Consider the following 25320-nt stretch of genomic DNA (forward strand, 5'->3'; position numbering starts at 1 on the left):
AGAGTTCTGATACCCTAATCAACAAATACTTGATTTCCTTGACAAGCAGACAGATAAATCCAATGAGTGCAGAAAAGGACACCACAACCCAAGGCACAAACTTATTCATGAAGCATCATGAAGGGGCATGATTATGAGCTCAGAACAAGTAGAAAAAGAAGTTGAGGGGAAGACAAGCCTTCAGAAAGTTTGCCAAGAAACCTAATAAAATTACATCACTCTAACAACATTTATAAATGGAACTAGAAGGAAAGCAACAAAAAGATGAGGAAACAGAGCATATCTGCCAGTGTTTCTCTAATAATCTATTCCCATCAATAGTTAAAGTGTAACCAATATACTTAGACTCCACCATCTCATTACAATATTGCTATAGGGAAACATAAATGGCATTTAAGATGACAAAATCAGAAAGAGGGGCTAGGGCCAGACCAAATGTTGTATGAGCCACAATTTTTTAAAATACTAGAGAAATCACTTTTTAAAGATTTCTCAAAGAAGAAAAGTTCCAAAAGAAAGACAGGACTAGAGGTAGTACTAATAACAAAAGAAGGCAACAAGAAGAGAGCAACAACTACCAACTGATTTATCTACTTTCTAATGAGAACAAAATAAATATATATATATCAAGGATGGAACTGATGAAAACCCAAGAAGGAAGAGGGCAACTTCCCTAAATTATTTTTTATACAAGATCACATCTGTACCCTCATACAATTTACGGAAGTAGGGAATACAATATTATATTGTTGTATTATTTATTGATTTTTTTAAAATAAAAAGCATTTTAATCCATTGAGAAAAATGTGGCCTTAAAGGCTCTCCTTTTAGAAAATGTCTCCCATGCATATATTACAATATTATACTAGACATTCTATTATCTCTATGAAAAATGAGACCTGCTAAGTATCAACATCAACTAAAACATAAAATAGGGAGACTAAAGGTGTTCACCTGTGTCACAGAGGGCGTCTTGTGCAAAGCCCAAGGAGAAGAGGGATTCCTTATTGACAGAGAAGCTCTCCTGATGCTCCTGTTTGTGGATGATACCATGATGAATTCATCGAGCCCTGGAACACTCCAGTGCCTCCTCAACGAGGTCCACAGCCACTCAAAAAAAAGGATTAGTCTAGCAATCTATACTATAAAAACAAAGTGGATGAAGAATGCATACTGCCCAGATTGACATACAGTTGGACAGATAGCCCATTGAGGTAGTTCATCAATCCATATATTTGAGTATATACTACAGATGAACACAGAAGTGGGCCCAGAAATGAAGTGTATGTTGCATTTGAGAAATCACATAGCTCTTTAAACACAAGTGTTTTCTTGATTATAGTTACATGGCTGGGAGTCTTAAGTCACACTTAAAGGTGATTCAAAGAACTACAAAGAACCACCAGGTGTGTATAAAAGGTATGTTACCAGTAATGACTGGCTTGGAAGAAGTGACTTAAGGGACACCATGAAGGACATACAAGACTAGGAAAGGAAACAGATTGATCTTATAGCAAGAACAATGGATGACAGATGGACAGTGCATAAATGGAAAAATGAAGTAGGCTGGCCACCTGGTAAGAGCAAAGATGAGCTGCTTGAGTGTTTCAGTGGTATCCATGAAATAAAATACCCAAAGAAAGATCTCTAGCAGCATGAGGTGAATCTCCAGAGGATTCACTGAAAAACAGCAACATCTGAGCTGAGAAAGTACAGATGGATTATGGGAAGAACTGGTAACAAGGTCACAAATCCACTTTAAGTACTGAAAGAGTGAAAGACTTACAGAAGAAAAAAAAGTCATGTGGGAAAAAATAGCAAAACCAGAGAGAGAGAGAATGTGTACATTGACTGGCTGGATAAAGGAAAAAATAAACTTTTTTATGAATACAGATATAAAGACAAAGATAGGAAGGAAACCCAAATGGAAATACATTGTTATTGTCCTTATCTAAAATGTATGTTTATTATAGGGGGGTTTTGTTTTTTAAGTTCTGGGTTTGTTTTTGTTGAGAGTGTTACTAAATTACTAGATTCCATGTGAAGATGTAAGGCTCTCCCCTATATGCATTATCACATTGCTGTCCACCAAAGGGTGTTTCAAGTGTATTCCTAAATCCTTATTTATGTCCTATATTCCCCAGGTTGCTGGAAAACTGATTTCTGGATAAGTGAAGTGTTGCTGTATTTAAACACTGTAGCCAGTAAGTCTGCTGTAGATGTTCTAGGCTTAGTTCAAACCTGTCCTGGAGCCCTATGGGCCATTCTTAAAGTGTTTGCTGTATAGATTCAAACAGGATAGACAGAGGGGGAGAAGATACCTCTGCTATTTTCACAAAATCATAAACTTTAGAATTAGACAGGACTGCTGTGGCCTTTTGGTCTAACTCAAATGAGAAGTGAATCTTTAACTGACAAGGGATCACCTCTCTTTAAAGACCTCCAAGGAGGGGGAACCTACCCTCTCTCAGGTCAGTCCCTTCCACTTTGGGAGAGCTCTAACTGTTAGGAAGTTTTGCCTGAAAAAAAACCTAAATTTATCTCTTTCCAATATCTACCCATCATCTCTGGTTCTGCCCTCTAGGGTAAAACAAAAAGTTTTTTCCCAACTTTCCAATATTTAAAAGTAGCCATCCCCAAAATGCTCATGTCTTCTCTTCTTAAGTTTAAAATCCCCAGTGTCTTCAACTAATCCTCACATAACAGACCAAGACCCTTCACTATCTATTCCAGACATAGTCTGAAAAGGGCAGAATAAAAAAGAATTGGTTTTTGCTTTGAGTTGTATATGATTCTTCATGAACCATTTAGGGTTTTCCTGGACAGATACTGCAGTGGTTTGCCAATTCCTTCTCCTTCTCACTTTTACAGATGAGGAAACTGAGGCAAACAGGATTAAGTGACTTGCCCAGGGTCACACACTTAGTAAGTGTCTGAGGCTGGATTTGAACTTGTCTTCCTGATTCCAGAACCAGAGCTCTGTGCAGGATGGCACCACTTAGCTGCCTATCACATCCTTATTCCTAGAAGCCATGTCTCTCTTAAAGTAGACCAAGCTCATTTTAGTTTCTTTTGAACTAAACTGGTGACTCAAATTGGGCTTGGTCTACTTTTCAGATAAACCTCCTCAATTGTGCTTCTTCAAACTCATCTTTGAGAGGCTAATTTCTTGAACCCAAAGTATAGAATAAAAGTTTTTACTGTTGAGATTCCTGTGAGTGAAAGGAGACCAGATAAAATGAGTCATTAGCTATTCTGTTCTCCTGAGTGCTTGGGTCACAAGAGAGCCTCCGTTTGGGAGGCTGAAAGCTTGAGGCCCTGAGCCTTGCCTATGACCACCCATTTCCCAGGGGACTCCAGTCCTGGTACTCACATCAGGTCCCACTCCAGGCCTTCTTCCTCAATGTCATACATCAGATTCATCAGGCGTCTCTTAAAGAAAATCTCAAAGCGGAGGTCGTCCTCGAACACGAGAGATTTCTCCAGCCCACGCTCCACCACCTGACAATGGAACAAGGTGACATGAGCAAGCAGGAAAAACTGGAAGCCCCAGCCTGCAAATGCCTGGGACCCAGAGAATCCCAGAGCCTCTTGGCAGTCACCCCCATGGTACCACCACTGAAACAGCTGCTTTCTGACCTGCTTCACCCACAATCACAAGCCTGCTGACTCAGAAGGCACCAGAAATAAAAGATTTGAATGTGTCAGAGGGGGACACACTAGACAAATATAAGCTATTTTCACACACATAGAAATGGCCACACCACGTTTTTACATAATGCTGACATACAGAAATATAACTGGTCACAGATTCATGTGAGCATTTCCTCTTTCACATGTCTTCTCTAGCCAATGGAATGTTCACATCCCCAGGCTCCACCACACAATCTAATAGTCTCTGAAGCAGCTGAGGGTCTGAGGGCCTGCTTCCCCATCTCATCTCCCCTAGTCCCCCAAAGAGAAGGTAGAATCCTGCCTATCAGTCCAGGATGCCCTTAACCTCCACTTATTCCAGATATCATTACAAAAAGGCCTTTCTTCTCCCATTTCTTCCCTGCCATTGACGTTCTTCTGTTCCCCCAAAGCCAGTGCTTCAGTCCTTTCAGGGGGGCTAAGTGACTGGTCCCACCAGGAAGAAGTCAGCCACGAGCCTTGGCTCTGCTAAGAGACTGGAAAGAGCCTGTGTTTTGCTATCAGTACCCTGCCCTCCTCCCCATTCTAGCCAAGGACAGAAAATCTGTACATCAGTCTGTGTCTGCTGCTATTTGGTACCTTCTCCCTCCCTCTTAGCCCAGGTCACTCACCCTGCCATCTCTCAACTAACTAACCACAAACACATCTTCTACTTCAGAAGGATCCAGCTCTTAAGAATAAATAACATATCTCTCCTCCGGGGTGCCCCTTCTTCCCTCCCCACAGCTCACAGTTGTGGAAGCACTTAGCTAGGTTTTCCCCAGTCTCTCTGTGCTACAAGGTCCATAACCACCCCTTATGCCATGCAAGCCGGGGGCTACAGGGAGACCTCAGAGCTGCTCTCCAAGTATGTGAGCGGTCAAGATGGGGAAGACTTGTTCTCCTTGGCCCCAGCGGGTGGCATTAGGAATATGCTACTGAGAGTAAGGTTTGAGCTCGATGTAGGAGAAAATCTAGGAAAAAATAGAGCCATTCAAAATGGAACAGCAACAATAAAAATAACTTCCATTTCTAGAGCACCTGAAGTTTGCAAAGTGCTTTTATTTTCAAAAACTATGAGCTATATAGTAGACAAATTATTATCTCCATTTTTTGCCAATGAGGGAAATGAGGCTCAAATAAATTGATTTATTCCTGTCTATACAGTTGGGATTTAAAGCCACTCTTTCTACTGCACTATGTGCCCTTTCTGGTAATCAGAAGGGAATTGTGATGTCTGTGCTCCATGTGGATTGTAATGAGCCCCCTGTTGAGATACCCAAGAGAGGATTCCTGTTCGGGCCGGACTGTATGTCCCTGGGGTCTTTCCAACCCTGGGAATAAGTATGACTCCAATCTCCTAGGATTTCGCAGAATTTCAGAGTTAGAAGGGACTTCAGGTACCATCAAATACAAAGCATGACTGGAAAAGTCTATTCTTCAACACATGGGTCCACCCTTCCTTTGCTTGAAGATCTGCCACAAGAGGGAGCTGCCTCCTTCCCTCCGAAGGCCGCCCATTCCTGTTTGGGACAGCTCTGGCTGTTAGGAAGTACATCCTGACCTCGTCAAACTGATTTCTTTTTGGCTTCCATTCATTGTTCCTAATTCTGTCCTGTGGGGCCAGACAGAGCGATCCGAATCCTTCCTCCAGAGAACAAGTCCTTCAAATCCTCGAAGAGAGTTATCAGGTTTCCCTTTCTTCCCACCCTGGTCTATAGGCTAAAAATATCATTCCGTCCCTGGTGGGGACATGGAAACCCACAAGCTGTTTAGATGAGCTCTCTCGAGACACTTGGCATCCGGCCAAGGGAGCCCTTTCCCCTGGCACTCACCTCCTTCCAGATTTGGTGGTGACTGAGGAAGCAGCCCAACTCTCCCTTGGTGAGTGGCCGACCATGGTAGGGGTCCTGATAACCTGGCAGCATCCGAATCCCCAGCGCTTCCACTTGGCTTGTGTTCATGGCTCTAGAAGGAAGATGAATAGAACTATTTTCTAAACCATTCAAGAGTACAGATGATGGCTGAGCCAGCTGCAGAAAGTACATGAGGGAAAGGTGGATGGAAATCAACTTTTATTCAGCACCTGCTATAGTGCTAGACCCTGTGCTAAGCATGTTACAAATATCTTCTCATCTGATCCTCACAAAAACTCTCCAAGGTAGGTGTTGTTAGTATTCCCATATTTATAGTTAAGGAAACTAAGGCTAATGGAGATACAGGGTCATACAGCTGGTAAGTGACTCAGGCCAGATTTGAACTCCAATGCTTAAAGCATTGTGTCCCCTAACTACTCCTAAGAGTCTACCAGAAGCTATGCATTACACAGCTGTGCATCTGCCCAGTGAGGAGAGCCATTGGCCATATATCTGCTCTCACAGAACTGATTAAGGACATGCAAAACACACTATACCTCATGGATTCTTGGGGGAATGAAGGGTGAAACTGGCAGGAATTGCCCCACACCCCATCTCAGGGCTGAGAAATTCTCTATACTCCTTAGGAAAGAGTATATTCATCACAGGCTTGTGCTAGCCCATGTTCCTGGAACCACAATGTCACTATGACCCAGGACTTTCCCAGATCCCCTAACTACTTAAGTTGGGCACTTACTTTCCATCAATTGCATCAACAACTTTGCATTCAATTTCTTGCTCATAGAGAGTCCTTAGCATACGTTCACGTCTGTCCGATCGACGCTTAAGATTAATCATGAAGACCTACAAGACCAAAGACAAACCACATTCAAACCCCAAAGCCTCCCTCCATCCTCCCTCTCTCCTCCTCCCAAGCTTGGTCCTCCCCAAGCCCAGTGACCATTCTCACCTCATCAAAGCCCATCTTATCGGGTACTTTGGCCTGGACAGAGGTAAAATGTGAAGGTTCCACTGGGGGGTACTTTACTACAGGAAAATAAAAGATAAAAAGACCAGCATGACATCTTTTGTGGTATCAAAGAAGCAGAAACAAAGTAGATATCTATCCCCATCATGCCTCAGAAACTTCATCATCCTCCAAAATCACATCAGTTCAACATCCTCCAAAATCACATCAGTTCAACATCCTCCAAAATCACACCTCGTCAGAATCATCTGCTCCTGGGACCACTCTGAATAGAGGGTGGAGCAGAGACCTGTCTCTTCATTTCATTTTCTTCCCTGTGCTCCTCTGGATTTTATGCTCCCAAGCATAGGAGGGGTCCCTTCCTTTTTCCCCCACCTCCACTTTTTATCTTTCTTAAATATATTGTTTTCTCTTATATGACTAAGATTCTTAAGCATAGGAATTTCCTTTTTCATACTTGTATACTCACTGTTTAGCAAAGTGCCTGGTGCATAGTAGGTGCTTAATAAATATTTATTGACTGCTAAATGGATAAACAAATTGTGTATATAAACTCAATACAATATTACTATGCTGAAAGAAACAGTGAATATGAAGAAAAGGTGGTGGGGAATTATATGAACTGAGATGGTGCAAAATAAAAGAATCAGGTAAATAATACACACAATAACAACAAATTAAATGGAAAGAACATAGCACAATAGTGACCATACTTGGCCCAAAAGAAAAAATATACTTCCTTTTCTTCTTTGTGGAAATGGGGGATTTTGGATAGAGAACACTGCATATACTTTCAAACTTGGTTAATAGTTAGTTGGATTTACTGAATTGATTCCCCCTCCTTTTAAATTTTTGTTATAAGGAATGACTCTCTGAGTAGGGAGGGAGAAAAGAATATATTTGGAAATTAAGGTGATTTTTAAAAGATATAATAAGGATTTAATATATATTTTAACATATTTAACATATATATTGGTCTACCTGCCATCTAGGGGAGGAGGTGGGGGGAAAGAAAGGAAAAATTTGGAACAGAAGGTTTTGCAAGGGTTAATATTGAAAAATTACCCATGCATATGTTTTGTAAATAAAAAGAATAATAAATAATTTATTAAATAATAATTAAATTAAATATTTATTTATTTAAATACATAAATATTATAATATTTAATTTATTAAATAATAAATAATTTAATAAAAAAGATATCAATAAGTTTTTAAAGATACATGTGTGATAATGCATCTGCTGGTCTAATCTCAGACTATCAGAAATGTGGTTTCCAATCCAACAACCACAAACACCCACACCCACACATATAATTCTTGCCTTCAAGGATTCCCTCCCCAAACACATGCAGACATAGCATACCACACACAAGTAAAACGGATACACATGCACAGAAGACCATACATGAGGTGTACGTAAGAACAATGGAACGGAAAAACAAGTACAGAAGGAAAATCATTCTGTGTACATGCTCTAGGGATACCAGGAAATGTCTGGAATTATCAGGTTGGGTCAGCCAGGAAAATCTCAATGAAGGAGGGGAGGCGGGTTAAGAAGAGTCTAAAGTTAGCAGAGGTGGGCAGACAAGCATTCCAGGGCAGGAGGATGGAGCTGGAGCAGCTGGGGTTTGACTGTGGAAGGAGGCTGGAACACCACACAGACTAGAGCTATTGCCTTCCCCACTAAAAATGCCTGGGGACAGGATCCTGGCCTTTTGAAAGCTGAGCTGACTTCTCCCGACCTTCGGTTCTGTGTGCCTGGAGCAGGACAAAGACACAGTGTGAACCTTTCCCAAGGAATGCGAGGGGGAGAACAGGCACTGGCCTGTGCTATGGACTGGCCTCCAGCCAGAACAGGAAGGCAGCTGTAGGAACCACCAGCAGGAGCCAAACTGCCAAGCACCTCCAACGAAGGGTCTCCCCTCTGGGTTCATATGTCCCCAGCTTCCTTTTTCTCTCCTCAACTTCTGCAATCTAATTCCTTTTTGACTCAAAGGCTGCTTCCTTCCAAGTCATTAGTGACCTGTTAAGTACCCAATCCACTGGCCCTTTCCTCCTTCCTCATTTTCTCCGAAGCCTCTATGATATTTGACATTATTAAGAAACAATATAGTGCCATGTGAAAAAAAAAAATGTTGAACTTGACATGAAAAGACAGAGGTGGAAATGTGACATTTAAACTCTTCACTATCTGGTTTCAATCTACGTTTCCAGGTTATTCATAACTCCTTTTCATACATTCAGTGACATACACCTTATTTATAATATTCTATCTCCACCTCCATGTTTTTTCATAGGCTGTCCCCCAAGCCAGGTATTCATTCCCTCTTCTTGTGTATGACTCCAAGAATCCCTAATTTCCTAAGTTAAAACACCATTTTCTACATGAAATTCTTCTCTTGCCTTCAAAATTACCTTGTATGTAAATTCCTAGAAAGCATGGATTGTGTTTAATGTTTGTCTTTATATTCCCCACCACCCAGCAGAAGAATGGTACATAGTAGGAGTTTAATAAGTACTTCTTGATTAATTGATTCTTGACTTTACTAATTACAGAGAGTGGGTGAGCTATTTAACCTCTCTGGGCCTATCTCTGGGCCCATCTGTAAAATGAGGGGGGGGGACAATTAGATAATGTTTAAGAACACTAATAATTCTTAATCTATTGTCCTGTGACCACTTTCTCCCCTTTCACAACTCTCTAGGGTTCTTTTCTTTCTCTTCTGCCTTGTTTCTTCCCACTCCAAAGAAGGATATTCTCCAAGAAGCAAATGAATTTAGCAATCGCTGAAGAAGTATTTTACTTGTGTCAGCTGCTGTGCCAGGGATTAGACATTCAAAGACAAACAAGAGCAGATTTAAGGTTCACTTTACTTACTCATAAAGCATTCTAATGGCTTCAGTTAATGGCCTCTGCTTTCAGCCCTCTTAATCTCTTTCTAAGCTCCAGATCCACATCTCTCCTTGGATATCCCTCCAGCTCAGCATGTCCCCAAACAAGCACTTTCCCCCTAAAACATTTCTCCCCTTCTTTATCTCTATTGCATTGATGGCCTAATCATTCTTTCAGGCACATGGGCCAGAATGCTAAGTCATCTCTGACTTCTCATTCTCCCACTGTCTCCTGGCTAAACACTAAACACTGCTGATTATTCCTTCAGAGTGTTCCTCTATGTTTCCTTTCCGCCTGTTACCCCTCTTGTTTAATGCCAGTTTTGCCACATATTCAGTGACAGCATAGCTCCCCAGAGTTCCAACAGAAGGCTCCCCAAAGAAAAAGCCTAGGGCTGCCAGGATGCTTTATTCTACCACAGCTCTTCTGTGTTTGCAGAATTTTATTGCTTTATTCTCCAGGAGGAACTTGTGCCCACAGGATCTGCTGCTTTACAACCTCCTCAGAGTCTCTACGGAAGTCATTTCCTATTATATGCACTGAATAATTTCAGGTCCCAACTCATGTTATTAACGAACCTTGGCTCTAGTTTAAAGAATTAAATGGTGTTTCCTTAAGCAAAAGTCTGTTCGTATCATTTTGTCTCTCAATTCAACAAATTCCAATGGCTTTATAATACCTCCAGGATCAAACATAAACTCCTCTGCTAGGCTTTCAAAGCCCTTCACAAGCTGGTTGGCCCCTCCTAAACCTTCTAATTTTCTTGCACCTTAGTCCCCACATGATTCTGCAACACTGACTTTTTTGCTGTCTTTGAATATGACCCCTCCATCTCTTCTCTCTAAGCATCTTCACTGACTATCTCCTGTGTCTAAAATTCTCTCCCTCCTCCCCTCCACCCTCAGGCTTCTCTGGCTTCCTACAACACTCACTGCAAATGCCATCTTTTTAAAAGAGGCTTTCCCAGTTTTTTCTCCCTAGCATCTAGAGCCTTCCCTCTGAGACTGCTTTCATTCCTATATGAAATATCTTTCATTCAAATATCTTGTATACACAGCAATATGTGTGTTGTCTCCTTCATTGGAGCTTGTTGAAGGCAAGGAAGCTGTTTTTACATTTCTGTGTATCCCAATAACCCAGTTCATTTATTTTGTTGATAACATATTTCAGTCATTTCTGACTATTCATGACCCTATTTGGGATTTTCTTGGCAGAGATATTAGAGTGGTTTGCCATTTCTTTCTCTGACTCACCTGACAGATGAGGAAATTGAGCTGATTAGGCTGAACCCCCCCACCAAAAAATCTACTACTTTGAAGGAGGAAATGTGTTTTCATCTTCTTGGATTATTACAATAGCCTTCTAATCCATCTCCCTGACACTAGTCTCTTCTCTCCCTCACCCAGTACATACAGATTATTTTAGCTAATCAGTTCCATCCTATCATATCATGAGCAACTAGGTGGCACAATGGACAGATTGTCAGGCCAAAGACTCATTTTCCTGAGTTCAAATCTGGCCTCAGTTTTTACTAGCTATGTGATTCTGGGCAAGTCACTTAACTCTGCCTCAATTTCTTCATCTATAGAACAAACTGAGAAGGAAATGGCAAACTATTTAAGTATCTTTGCCAAATAAACCCAAAAATGGAGTCACTAAAAGTCAGACATGACTGAAATGACTGAACAGTAGTGAAATCCATTATATCATTGCTGCCATTTCAAAAATATCCAGCATTCCCATTCCTCAAAATCCACGCTTCTGAATTTGGCATTTAAAGTCTTCATAAAAAAGAACCAATATTCACAACTACTATGATCATGCAAATAAAAACAAAAACAAATAAACAAACAAACAAACCAAAAAAACCCAGCTAAGTTCTGACTAAACAGAATGCCCAATTTTAATTCCAAACAATAGATGATAAAACTATATTTCCTATCTCTTGGTGAAAAAGTGGGGGACTCCTGGTGTAAAATATTGCTCTTGCTATCTGACACAATTCTTGTGATGGTTAGTTTTGTTTAATTGCTTTTCTTCATTACAAGAGAAGGTTCTAATGAGTAGATGGGAAGTAAATTGGGAAATGACTACAAGCTAAATAGCATAATAGATAGAGACATAATAGATAAATAGATAAACACATAATAAAAATAAAAAAATAAAAAAAGATAAAAAATAGATAAACACATAATAGATAGTACTTTAGGCCAGGAAGACCTGGATTCAAATTGAACCTAAGGTCAAAACTAGTTGTGGCATCCTGAGCAAGTCACTTAACCTCTATCTAACTCAGTTTCCACATCTGTAAAATTGGGATTTTAATAGAACCTACCTCTCATGATATTATAAGAATCAATAAGCTAATATCTGTTAAATGCTTTGCAAATTCTGAAAAGCTCTATAAATGCTATTAAAAATAGCATTAATATTGGATTTAGCATATATTTCTACCATCTAGGGGAGGGGTGGGAGAAGGGGAAGGTTTTGCAAGAGTTAATGTTGAAAAATTATCCATGCATATGTTTTGAAAAGAAAAAGCTTTTAAAAAATAAATAAAAATAAAATTAACTTTAAATAAATCCTATGATCCCATTTTTTGCCCATTTTTACCTCCATATCTTGTTTTCTGCTGATTTAAATCCTACCTAACTATGCCCTATGTCTTTCATGAAGTTTTCCAAGACTATTCCTGCATACCATGATCGCTTCTTCCTTCGAATTTCAATACACTGTCTATATCCCTCATCTACATCAATCTTTTGGATAACTATCTCTGAAATTAGGAGCTTTGGATCCTAATGACTAAACAAAGAATTCCTGTACTCACAAGAAGCTCAGTGATGGATTAGGTTCTGACTGGAAAGAGATTTGATCTCAAGAGAGATGTAGTTTTCTAATTCCATGCTGTTTAATTTAGACTTGGGAGAAGGGAATAACTGTGGTCCATGGGAGCTGCTTTCTTGAGATTTCTCAAAGGATACAGAGAATTTTGAAATATAGAATGTGAAGATGAGAGAGGAAGAAGACAGCCAATTCCAGAGACAGTCTCCGAATGTGAGGGGTACAGAGAATTGAGCATGGCAGGGATCCGACTTACCCATGACTTCAAGCTGAGCATGCATGAAGCTCTCGGCTTCATCTCGAAGGGAGCTGTGGGCCCTCAGTGGCACTGGGAGGAAGCCATAGACCTCCTTGTTGCAGACAAACATCTGCACTTCTGCAAGCAGCAAAAACCAGAAAAGAAGTTTGAGTATAGGTGTACTGTAACAACACATGTACATTCAAATGCCAAGTGACTTCAAGTGATGGGCTGGCAGAGATATTTTTGCAAATATGACATTTTATCACATTTGTGACATTCTGTGTCAACTCCTTGGAGGTAAGTCCTATCTAATGTCACAGAAATGACCTGAGTCTGTACTAAGGCAAAGGACACTCACCTGCTTGCTTGCAGGAGAAAGCAAAGACGATGATGTCATCAAAGGACCAGGTATAATCAGGATGTGGGGGGTAGAAGGAGAGCTCCCGGGAAGCCTCTTTCCTGAGGTCTATCAGAAAGGTGGAGTGCACCATGGGAACAGCAAAGCAGCCACGGCGATCCCGCCTCCTGATGGGTATGTATGCGGGTGTTCGTTTGTAATAGCCCTGGGAGGAAAGACAACCAAGTCCCAGAGTAGAAGGGGAATACCCAGGGAGCTCCCAAGAGAAATTCAGACCCCTAGAAGATGAGTTCAAGAGGAGAAGGATCATGCACAGTAAAAAGCCACTTATGTTTCTGTACAAAAAAGTATGTAAATACAGAAAAGGCCAGAACTGGTGGGGAATCAATCAAAAAGCATTTATTCAGTAATTGTATCACTAAATCATTCAGTAATTTTTAACGTGCCAGGTATTGTACGAAGTGCTAGGTATACATAAAAAGGCAAAAATAATCCCTGCCCTCAGGACTTACATTTCAGTGAAAAGCAAAATCCTGATATTTTTTAGGAAGACAAATCCTGATATTTTTTAAATGACCAATTCAGAAACCAAACAAATCAGGGTCACCAAAATCCTATATATAGACCTTGGGAGATAACTTTTATGTTCCTAAACAGTCATCATCACTCATTGTAAGGAAATTGTAGTCTGCCTACCTGAGAAGTCATTCCACACCAGAAATTGGAATAGGCAGCTCTGGAGTCCAGCATGGGAGCCACAACTGTCTTATTCTCTGCGATCAGCAGGGAGAGAGTGTCTGGGTTTATTAGGAGGTTATCTGCATCCAGAAACTAAAAAGCAGAAGAGAGCCAGAGTAGAATTCACATCATGTGACTGAGGCAGCCATCACCCAGTAGCTTGTCCAAAGTTCTCAGGACATAATACTTCCCAGCTGTCTTCCTCCCACCTACCAGTCTCTCTCACATTAGCCAGCACAGCACTCTTTTTTAAGCCCCAGTCAACTCAGATACTTTTTCACATGGCAACCTTATTTAATCACATTTTGATAGCCTGTGTTCTTCTATCACTTTCATTTTCAAATACAATCCTTTTCCTCTCTTCCCTACCCACTGAGCCATCTCCTATACCAAAAGATTTAAAAAGGAAGAAAGCAACTGAGAAAAATTAACCTCTCAACCGGTCAGTTCATGCGATGTCATTGATTAAAAAAAAATGTCAGTCAGCATAGAGCCAACAACCTCCTTTGAAGTGGTCATCAAACCCTTAATGAAGACACCTTGACTTTGACCAACCATTTGGTTACTTACTAACCATAGTATTATATTGACCAAGCATATGGTTATTGACTAACCAGACTATCATATTGAACAACCATTTAATTACTTACTAACCATGTTATCATGATGACCAACCATATGATTATTGACTAACCATACTATCATACTACCAACCATATGGTTATTGATTAACCATCTATCATCTCCTCCACAAGAACAGCATGAGAATCTTAGGCAAATGTTTCCCCAAAATCTGGATTAATTATCCATAGGATTCCTTTAATCTACTAGTAGAATAAAACTATCTAAAAAGATGAGGTTAGTCTGGAATGATCTGTTCTTGACAAAGCTTTGATAGCTCTTTGCTTCTTTCTCTAAGGATTCTTTTTTTTTTTTTTAATAGAGACATTTGGCCTTCTCCAATCCTGGTCAAGACTGTTCTGCTTTGGCCTAAAGAAGAATGTCACCAGATACTCAAAAAATTGAAATTCCCCCATCACTTCAGTAGGCTTATAATCTATTTCCCAAACTCCTCTAGCACAAGCAAGAACCACAAAGCTATTCATATTTTTTGGTCTGGAAATTCCTCTCTGGGAGTCCACTCTCCAAAATGAAAAAGAAATTTATGCAAAGACATTCTCAACCATGCCATTCAAAACTAAATGACTGCCAACACACCCCTAATTCCCTTGAACAGGGTGTTAGGAAAGCAATGGCTTGATGGCAGGAGGGAGACAGATGAAGTAGGAAGAGCAGTGGACTAGACTTTGGTGTGCTGAAGCCTCAATTGGATGAATGACTAGCTTCAACACTTATTCACTAGTTGTGTGAGTGTGGACAAGTTCCTCCATTTCTCTGAGCTTCAGTTTCTTCAACTACAAAATGAAAATAATAATCCTTGCTCTACTGACCTTACAGGGATTGGTGAACCTTGAAAGAGTATGGAAATGGGAACTATTATTACTACAGGTATGTAGCAGTGAAAAGGGACATAGGGACACTGGTAAGACGCTAAGTGTAAAAAGTAGAAGACAAAATGCCATATGCAATAGTGATCATGACTCCATTAATATCATTTCAATAAAGAGAATTGAGGATAGACTTGAATATCTATTTGCTTTTGGGCTTAGGAGTAGTTTCCCAATTTTATATTTTTAATGACAATTAGAGGTAATCATGAAAATGAATTGAGATAGTTAGTGATCAGACGCTTTAACCCAAGATCTAGTTTTGTTATATTGTTCAGGAGTTTCAGTTGTGTCCAACTCTTAGTGACCCCGTTTTGAGGTTTTCTTTGCAGAGACTGGATTGGTTTGTCAGTTCCTTCTCTAGCTCATTTTACAGAAGTGGAAACTGAGGCAAACAGGGTTAAATGACTTATCCAAGGTCACACAATTAGTACGTGTCTGAAACTAGATTTGAACTCAGGTTCTCCTAACCCTAGCCCTAGCATTCTATCTTCTTCGACACCTAGCTTCCCCAAGATCTATTTCTAGAACATAAACTATCAGTTTCGAAGGGAAAATCTCATTTTACAAAGGGGTAAACTGAGACCCATCTGAATAACATAGCTTATTCAAGGTCATATGGCTAGTCAGAGGAAGAGTTAGGACTCAAGTTTAAATTCAAACTGAAGCTGAGATAATGTCCTTTAAAAGTTTCTTCTGGGTACTGATATTGACCACCTCAGTAGAGAGGGCTTCAGTATTTTACATCCACAAGGCTGCAAAAACCAGGGAAGTTTGCTATTTTAAGAAAGGTTAGGGTGAGGATGTGGCAAGGGTGAGTGGTGGCAATCCTTTTGCAAAAGGAAAGGAACTAATTTACCTGTTTTATAAATCTAGATGATCATATGCCAAGTTTGCTTAAAGCAAGAAGTACTTGTAATGCCAGCTATTTCTGGTTTCTGCATCCTTTTCTCCTGCACTATAGTCCTGCTCCTTCTTCCCATAAAACTTATGTCTCTCAGCCCAAGGGGAAAGAAGGGTCATACTCCCAACCTTAATTCTGCTCTGCCTCCTGATGATTCTATGATGGAAAGCACTCACTCTCACCTACCAAGAACCAAAGAAACCCTGGAACATCTATCAACTCCCCAGTGATACCAGGATCACTGATCTCTGGTTCTCTTTGTGCTAAGTCACAGTTTGGATGCTGGTCTGATCATGATGGAGTTAAGAAGAGGCACTGTGATATAGTGGGTGGAGGCATCCTTAGAGTCAAGAAAACCAGGAGTTCAAGTATAGCCTCTGAGATATCCTGGCTAAGTGATCCTGGGCAAGTCACTTTAGACAAGTCTCTTAAGACTATAAATAGTAAAGCAAAGAACTGAGTAGCAAAGTGAAGGTTGAGCTGCACTGGAACAGGGAGTTTCTTCCTCTGATAGTTCTTTATACATAGGGCCAGTCCAAAACAAGCAAACAAATAAAACCTCTGACCTTTATATAACACTTCCAGAGGCCACGTGGCAAAGAGTAAATGGAGATCTGGCCTCAAAGTCAACCAGAACAAGGATTCAAGTATAGACTGGGAAACATCCTGCATCTGTGAGGTCCTTTCTTTCAGTCCTCCAGGCAATTTTCTCAGGCTCTCCAAGCCTCTAACCAATGAAATCACAGGAGTTAAGACAAATACTTCAAGTTTGCAAAGCATGTATTACCTGGTGGAATATGGCTATTCTCATTTTACAGAAATGGAAACAGAGGTTTAGAGGCTTACGTCTGAGGTAGATTTAAAAGTATGATTTTGGGGAATTCAAGTTCAACACTCTTGTTGCCTCTCTTGAATCAGCATCAATTCAGCTTTAACTTGTGACAAGCAACTTCCTCTTCTCTCATAAACCCAAGGGGATAGGAGGCTGAAATGGGGGTGGGGGGAGGAGGGAGAAGAACTGGAAGGATGGGAAGCTGTCAGTGGCTCTTACCAGAATATAGTCTGCCCACATATCTCGAGCTGATTTCAAGGCTGCCTGTCTGAGCTTCATTACATGCTCATAGCGAGAATTGGACCAATGCTTGGGGCCATCCTCATCAGGATAGGACCTGTAGGGAGCAACAATTACTTTTAAAAGTTAGTGCCAGAGCCAGGCTCAACCCCCAGATCAAATAACAGCCTAATCCTTGGGAGGGGAGGAGGGTAAGAGGGAAAACCAACTCTCTCTGGAGGATAAGAGGGAAAACCAACTCTCTCTGGAGGCTATCTCCTCGATTGGCCCTTTCCGTCCCTGTTCTCAAACGAGTGCCCTGACCCCCCCAGCAGCCCCTGAAAGCTGGTTGACAGCTTAGGCCAGCCCCTCAGGCCACCCTAGCCAGCTTCCCGCCTTCTGTACAATCCCTCCCCACTCCTCACCTCGGCTCCTCCATGGGTCGCCACTCCACGTAGTGGTACAAGCTCTTCACGCCCACCAGCCACTCCCGCAGCACCGCCGAGGTGTTGTCCACATTATGGTCTGTGGCCACCCTGCAAAAGCACAGGCACGCGGCGCTCAGGGCCGGGGCGGGCTGGGAAGGGCCCGCGGCAAGGGGAGGGAGCAGGGATGGGGATCCTCACCATAGCGCAGTCCGGTCCCGCGGGTGCCGCAGCCTCTCCAGGGCGCCCAGAGTCGAGGGCAGCGCGTGGGCCGCATTCCGGGCGATGAGGGCGATGAGGACCCGCGGCGCCTGCAGAGAAGACTCGGGGCTCCACCGCTCCTCGGGGAAGTAGGCGGCAGCTCTGCCCGGGCCCCGCAGAAGCAGCGCGGCGGCGGCGCACAGCGCCAGGCCCAGCAGGCGCCCGGCCCTGGGGCTGGAGCTCCGGCTCCGGCTCCCGGCCCAGACTGTGCCCATGGCGAGAGAATCCTGCCGGTCCCTGACCGCTAATGCCCGGCGCCTCGCCTTTAAGCTGCCTTTCCGCCTTCCGACCGCCCCCCTCCGCACACAGGCCAGGCCAGGCCAGTCCCGGCCAGCCGCGCCGCGCCGATTTCCCGGGGAAGCTCTTGGCCCACTCCGTGTGAATCTAGCGCCCGGATCCGGCCTTAAAGGAATGGGCCTCGTGTCCCAATCCCCTAACCGGGACCCGCCCCGCCCCAGCACCGGTTTCTAGCCTTAAAGGGGTGGGCTCTCCTCTCCAGACCTGCCCCTTCCCCATCCGACACCGCCCGGCCACGGAACCCAGCCTGGTAGGGATCCGCCCCTTGAGCCTAGACCTGGCGGCCTGGTGAAAGGCTCGCTGTGTGTCCCAGCAGGAGCCCGGGGAGGACTCTGGACCTGTACCCTACGGGATTGGGCTCGACAGACAGGACCCCACCACAGCTGGAGTGTGGATACCGGTTGTTCCATCCGGTCCTAAGGGGCTGGCCCAGTGCCCAGACACTCCTGCTGCACGTAGCAATGAGTCCAGTGCATCTGAATGCTAGGGTTGTGCCTCCCCCTACGAAATGACTTTTAGGTGGGGTGTTTCGTTCAATTAGAGGTCACAGAACTTCAGAAGTGAGGAAAGGCAGCCTCTTTATCCTCTGTGAGCAGCGCGCAGCGCCCAATTAGGTGGGGGATGCTGCTTACACCTCGGCCCCAGCTGGATTCAAGAATCCCTCCCTCCCCGTACTGTCTATGGAATCGAGGTTTGAACTCCAACTCCACTCCCTCTCAGCGACGGGGTTTAGAGACCTCTCATTCTAGAACCCACTGCCACGTGTGATGAAACTCTAGCTACTCTAACCAACTTCACCAAATGGACTCAGCTATGGGCTTAACTCATCGCTCCAGAATTGAAAAGAGCCTGAGGGATTATCTGGAGGGCCCTCCTCTTTTTACAGATAGCCCCGAGAGATTGTTGTATGTTATAATCGCTTTTACATAAGTTTTTAATGTTTGCAAAGCATTTTATGTGTATTATGCGATTTAACTCTCACAATAACTCTGAACTTTTGTTACTCCCATTTTAAAGAAGAGAAAACTGAGGCAGATAGACTAAATGACTTGCCCAGGATTACACAACTAGTAAGTGTAACTTACTTAAAGTCACACAGTAATAAATGATCCCAGTCCTTTATAATGATTGAGGGGCCAGAGCCAGGATCTCAGAGCACAAATCAGATTGAAAGTCTCAGCATATCTTCCATATGTTCCTCTTTACTGTAGTAGGATGATATAAAAGAAATGGCAAGGATCATGAGCTTATTTTGGTCCCTGAGAAATCAATTACAAGATATTTACTGCCTGATAATGTTTTCTCTACCCTCCAATACCTTGTTTATGGAGAGAAACAAGCTAATTCTGTTCTCCATCTCTACAGAAATCTATAGATTAGAATCACTAATCATATGAGATTTTTCCTATCCAGTGACTAGAAAATTCTTACCTCCTCCTCCCCATACACCTGTGATACAGAGTAGTCATCTGCTGAGGTGAAAATCTTTTTTTTTTAACTTAAGAGTATTTTCTGTCTTCCAATTACATGTAAATTTAGTTTTCCACATTTATTTTTGTAAGATTTTGAGTTCCAATTTTTTTGTCCCTCCCTTTCTTACTTTTTGGTTCCCCAAGATAGCAAGCAATCTGATATAGGTTATACATGTACAATCAATCATTTTAAACATTTTCACATTAGTCGTATTGTGAAAGAAAAATCAGAACAAAAAGAAAAAATATATATATGAGAAGTAGGGGGGAGGTGAAAATAGTGAACTCTGATCTGTATTCAGTCTGAATGTGGATGGGGATGGGCATGGCATTTTCCATCCCAAGTCTACTAGAGCTGTCTTGGATCATTGTATAGCTAAAAAGAGCTAAGTCTTATCATAATTGATCATCACACAATCTTTCTGGTACTGTGTACAGTGTTCTCTTGGTTCTGCTCACTTCACTCAGCATCAGTTCATATAAGTCTTTCTGAAATCAGCCTGCTCGTCATTTCTTTTCTTTTATTTTTTAGGGTTTTTTTAATTATAGCTTTTTATTGACAGAACATATGCATGGGTAATTTTTCAGCATTATCCCTTGTACTCACTTCTGTTCTGACTTTTCCCTTCCCTCCCTCCATTCCCTCCCCTAGATGGCAGGCAGTCTCATACATGTTAAATATGTTAAAGTATATCTTCCATACAATATATGTGTACAGATCCATACAGTTCTTTTGTTGCACAAGAAAAATCAGATTCAGAAGGTAAAAATAATCTGGGAAGAAAAAGAAAAATGCAAGTAGTGCATATTCATTTCCCAGTGTTCTTTTTCTGGGTGTAGCTGATTCTGTCCTTCATTGATCAATTGAACTGAATTGGATCTTCTCATTGTCAAAGATGTCCACTTTTATCAGAATATATCCTCATATGGTATTGTTATTGAAGTATATAATGATCTTCTGGTTCTGCTCATTTCACTTAGCATCAGTTCATGTAAATCTCTCCAAGCCTCTCGTATTCATCCTGCTGGTCATTTCTTACAGAACAATAATATTCCATAACATTCATATACCACAATTTACTCAACCATTCTCCAATTGATGGGCATCCATTCAATTTCCAGTTTCTAGCCACTACAAAAAGGGCTTCCACAAACATTTTGGCCCATACAGGTCCCTTTCCCTTCTTGAATATCATTTTGGGATATAAACCCAGTATTAACACTGCTGGATCAAAGGGTATGCACAGTTTGACAACTTTTTGAGCATAGTTCCAAATTGCTCTCCAGAATGGTTGGATCCGTTCACAACTCCACCAACAATGCATCAGTATCCCAGTTTTCCCGCATCCCCTCCAACATTCATTATCTTTTCCTATCATCTTAGCCAATCTGACAGGTATGTAGTGGTATCTCAGAGTTGTCTTAATTTGCATTTCTCTGATCAATAGTGATTTGGTACACCCTTTTATATGAGTAGAAATAGTTTCAATTTCATCATCTCAATGTTGTCTCTTCATATCCTTTGACCATTTATCATTTGGAGAATGGTTTGATTTCTTATAAATTAGAGTCAATTCTCTATATATTTTGAAAATGAGACCTTTATCAGAACCTTTAACTGTAAAATGTTTTCCCAGTTTATTGCTTCCCTTCTAATCTTTTTTTCATTAGTTTTGTTTGTACCAAAGCTTTTTAACTTGATATAATCAAAATTTTCTATTTTGTGATCAAAAATGATCTCTAGTTCTTCTTTAATCACAAATTCCTTCCTCTTCCACAAGTCTGAGAGGTAAACTATCCTATGTTCTTCTAAATTATTTGTAATCTCATTCTTTATGTCTAGATCATAGACCATTTTGATCTTATCTCAGTGTACAGTGTTAAGTGTAGGTCCATGCCTAGTTTCTGCCATACTAATTTCCAATTTTCCCAGGAGTTTTTGTCAAATAGTGAATTCTTATCCTAAAAGTTGGGATCTTTGGATTTGTCAAACACTAGATTGCTATAGTTATTGACTATTTTGTCCTGTGAATCTAACCTATTCCACTGATCAACTAGTCTATTTCTTAGCCAATACCAACTGCTTTGTAATATAGTTTAGATCAGGTACAGCTAGGCTGCCTTCATTTGATTTTTTTTTTCATTAGTTCCCTTGAAATTCTTGACCTTTTGTTCTTCCATATGAATTTTGTTGTTATTTTTTCTAGGTCATTAAAATAGTTCCTTGGGAATCTGATTGGCATAGCCCTAAATAAATAGATTAGTTTAGGTAGTGTTGTCATCTTTATTATATTCGCTCAGCTTAACTAAGCTGCTCCTCATTTCTTATAGAACAATAGTATTCTATTACATTCATATACTACAACTTATTCAGCCATTGTCCAACTGATGGGTATCCACTCAATTTCCAATTCCTTGATATCACAAAAAGAGCTGCTACAAACATTTTTGCAAATGTGGGTATTTGTCCTTCTTTTATGATCTCTTTGGCATATGGACCCAGTAGGGAAACTTCTGGATCAAAGAGTATGCACAGTTTTATAGTCCTTCAGGCATAATTCTAAATTGCTGTCCAGAATGGTTGGATCATTTCACAACTCCACCAACAATGCTTTAGTGTCCCATTTTCACCAATATTTATCATTATCTTTTTCTGTCATCTTAGCCAATCTGATAGGTGTGAAGTGTCTGAGGTGAAAATCTTACACTGCTACCAGCCCTGTTTTCTCAGGTCCATCTAGTTCTTCCCAGTTTCTCCCAATTCTTTTATCTTCTGCTGTCCTATTGTAGCTTCTGGTACTTCTGTTCTATGATGAACAAATTCTTTTTCATCTTAAACCTAGACCTCTTCTTACATTCTTACCAACTTTCTATGATCAAAAAGACCTAATCACCTCCAGGAGATGCTACATGCATAGCAATCATGCCCAGTGCTTAATGCTCCTCTCATCCCTACTGCTTACTCTAAACCCACTGAGCCAAGAAAAATATGTCATACCCCTTGCTTCTCACTCTAAATTATATCTCTGCTTTTAAGAGGCAATTGGGGTTACGTGACTTGCCTTCCTACCCATGTAAAAAGTGTTAAGTGTCTGAGGTTGCATTTGAACTCAGGTCCTCCTGAGTCTAGGGCTGATGCTCTATCCACTGCACCATATAGCACCCCCATCCAGCACCATAATTCAAAAGTGTCAAAAGTACTCAACTATTCTTTGAACCCTCTCCTCTTTAGAAGTTTACTCCATCTCTATTAGTGATGTTAAGTTCTTTCTTGTATAGTTCTTGTGTATAGTTTTGCCATCTTTTCTTAATCTCTCCAGTTTTTGTTAAGTCCTTACCATTTTTGTGCTTTGTCAGCCCATTTTAACATGAAACTTTCCCTTGATAGCTCTAATTTTCTTTAAAAGATCTCTTTTTTATTCTAAACATCAAAAATGCTAAGATCTTGGCAACTGGTCTGATCACTTCTTGACAAGTAGAAGGAGAAGAAATGGAATCAGTGTCAGATTTTATATTCTTGGGCTCAAAGATCACAGCAGATGGTGACTGCTTAAAAGATGCTTGCTCTTTGGAAGAAAAGCTATGATAAATCTGGGCAGCATGAAAAAAGCAAAGACATTATCTTGCCAACAAAGGTCCACATAGTCAAAGCTATGGTTTTACCATAGCTTTGTACATAGCAATGTATGGCATCAAGAGTTGGATTATAAGGAAAGTTGAGTGCTACAGAATCGACACTTTTGAATAGTGGTGCTTGATGGGGGCACTATTTGGCACAGTGGATAGAGCACCAGTCCTGGGGTCAGGAGGACCTGAGTTCAAATGCAACCTCAGACACTTAACACTTCCTATCTGGGTAAGAAGGCAAGTGACTTCACCCCAATTGCCTCGCATTAAAAAAAAAAATGCTACTGGAGAAGACTTTGGAAAGTCCTTTGAACAGAAGCAAAAGCTTTAGTCACAAGGTGAGAAGACAAGATTCACTGGAAAAGACCCCATAAAAATAAAAGAAGGAATATGGGATAGTAGAGGATGAGTTACAGATGGAATAGCAGAGGATGAGTTATAAATAGTATCATGGAAACAATGAACATGAAATAGTGGAAGGACTAGTCACAACTGAACAATTGAAAAATAACGTCTCTATTAGGGCAGCTAAAAGTGGTACAGTGGGTAGAGTGCTGGGCCTCAAGTCAGGAATCCAAATCCAGCCTCAGACACTTACTAGATTGTGTGACCTTGAGCAAATCATTAGCCCTGTTTGCCTCTAGAAAAAGAAATGGCAAACCATTCCTGTATCTCTGCCATGAAAACCCCAAATGGAGTCACAAAGAATTGGAAATGATTGAACAACAGCAATCACCCAATTCAGGTCCTGTGATCCACTGGATTCCAGAGTACTATTCTCCTTTTTTAAGGATTTGTGATTGTAACTGAGACAGTGTTCTTCATTTCAGTCTCCACACTAATACTTAGAAATTTCAACATAGATTTTTATGTCTTCTCAAATATCCTAACTCCTCAATACATCAACTTCAAAATCTTCAAAACCAAAAAAGACATGTTGTCTTTACTCCATATCAATAACCCACAAGAATAGTCATACCTTGGATTTCATTGCTATGCTACCTCCATGATTCTGAAACTGAAGTTTCTCTCTGATCATAGTTTTCTGTCTCTCTGTCTCTCCCTCTATTGTACTTCTCCTAAAACTATTGAGAGAAATAGACTTTACAAACATAGTCTTGACCCTATAGCTGACCAGTAGAATCTCACACTGCCCCTTGTTCCCTTTACCTGTTCCTACCCATACAAGCACCTCTAATCTTGGGTTATCTCCACAATATTTCTTTGCTTCTACTACATCCTGCTTTATGCCACTGGAGGGAGTTACTTAACCATGCTAACTGTGTCTTCCTCCTTGCCAAAGCCAACCCCTGTATGTGTGCTCTTGATCCCCTTCCCTTTTTTCTCCTCTGGCAAAAAAAAAAGCTTCCTCCTTTGCTCATGAATCTTCTCTTTTATTTTCAGTCTCTGCTCAGCTACTAGGTTCTATACTGTTTCCTACACACATGGCCAGGACTCCCTCAGTCTTAAAAAAACAAAAAAACAACAACTTCCTTTATCCTGACATACTGTCAAATTATTTCTTTTCTCCTTCTTTCAAAGTCCTAGAAAAAAACCTTCTCTCTAACACTAGCTTACTGTAAAGGACTCTTAGCCCCTTGCCACCTGACTTCTAACTCTATCACTCAACTGAAATGATTCTTTCCAAAGTCATCAGTGAGCTCTAACCCACCAAGTTGGATGGGTTTTATCCTCCTTGACATCTCTACAGCTTTTAGTCTTCTCAAACAATCCTCCCCAGAATTTTCAAGATACTTCTTTTTTCAGCTTCTGTTGTCTAAAAACCACTCCCTCTCAGACTCTGGAAAATCAGTAAGTTCCCCCAACTATGAATAGTGCAGAGTTTTGTCGTACGTCTTTTTTCTCCTCTCTCAAGTTTCTTTTCTTTAATTTCACCAGCTCCCATGGGTTTAATTATCATCTATCTGCAGATAACTCTCACATCTATAAATACAGCTTTAATCTGCTGAATTCTAGTTTCATTTTGCCAAACATTCATCAGACATCTCCACCTGGATGTCCCATTAATATCTCAAGGTCACCATGTCCAAAACAGAATTCATTTTCTTCCCCCTAATAAACCTATATCATAATTCTTCTAGTCACTAAATTTAAAAACCTTGTAATCATCCTAGATGCTTCCTCTCCTTTATACTCCCTCTCCAATCAGTTGCCAACTCCT

At 41.1% G+C, this 25320-nt stretch overlaps 1 protein-coding gene across 1 annotated transcript in view; it reads right to left on the reverse strand.

The window, feature by feature from the left end:
• The window catches only part of COLGALT1 (collagen beta(1-O)galactosyltransferase 1), a 30056-nt gene extending 12099 nt beyond the window's left edge, over nt 1–17957 (reverse strand). Inside the window, exons 1-10 of the mRNA XM_023496598.2 lie at nt 17683–17957; nt 17482–17592; nt 17057–17174; nt 13552–13686; nt 12856–13060; nt 12513–12632; nt 6499–6575; nt 6286–6392; nt 5508–5640; nt 3374–3501 (exon numbers count right to left, since the gene is read on the reverse strand). Of these exons, the coding sequence (XP_023352366.1) occupies nt 3374–3501; nt 5508–5640; nt 6286–6392; nt 6499–6575; nt 12513–12632; nt 12856–13060; nt 13552–13686; nt 17057–17174; nt 17482–17592; nt 17683–17957 (1409 nt within the window). The remainder of the gene's footprint in view (nt 1–3373; nt 3502–5507; nt 5641–6285; nt 6393–6498; nt 6576–12512; nt 12633–12855; nt 13061–13551; nt 13687–17056; nt 17175–17481; nt 17593–17682) is intronic.
• Between the last annotated feature and the right edge of the window lie 7363 nt (nt 17958–25320).

Source organism: Sarcophilus harrisii, chromosome 1, assembly GCF_902635505.1.
Source record: "Sarcophilus harrisii chromosome 1, mSarHar1.11, whole genome shotgun sequence".
Lineage (NCBI taxonomy): Eukaryota > Metazoa > Chordata > Mammalia > Dasyuromorphia > Dasyuridae > Sarcophilus > Sarcophilus harrisii.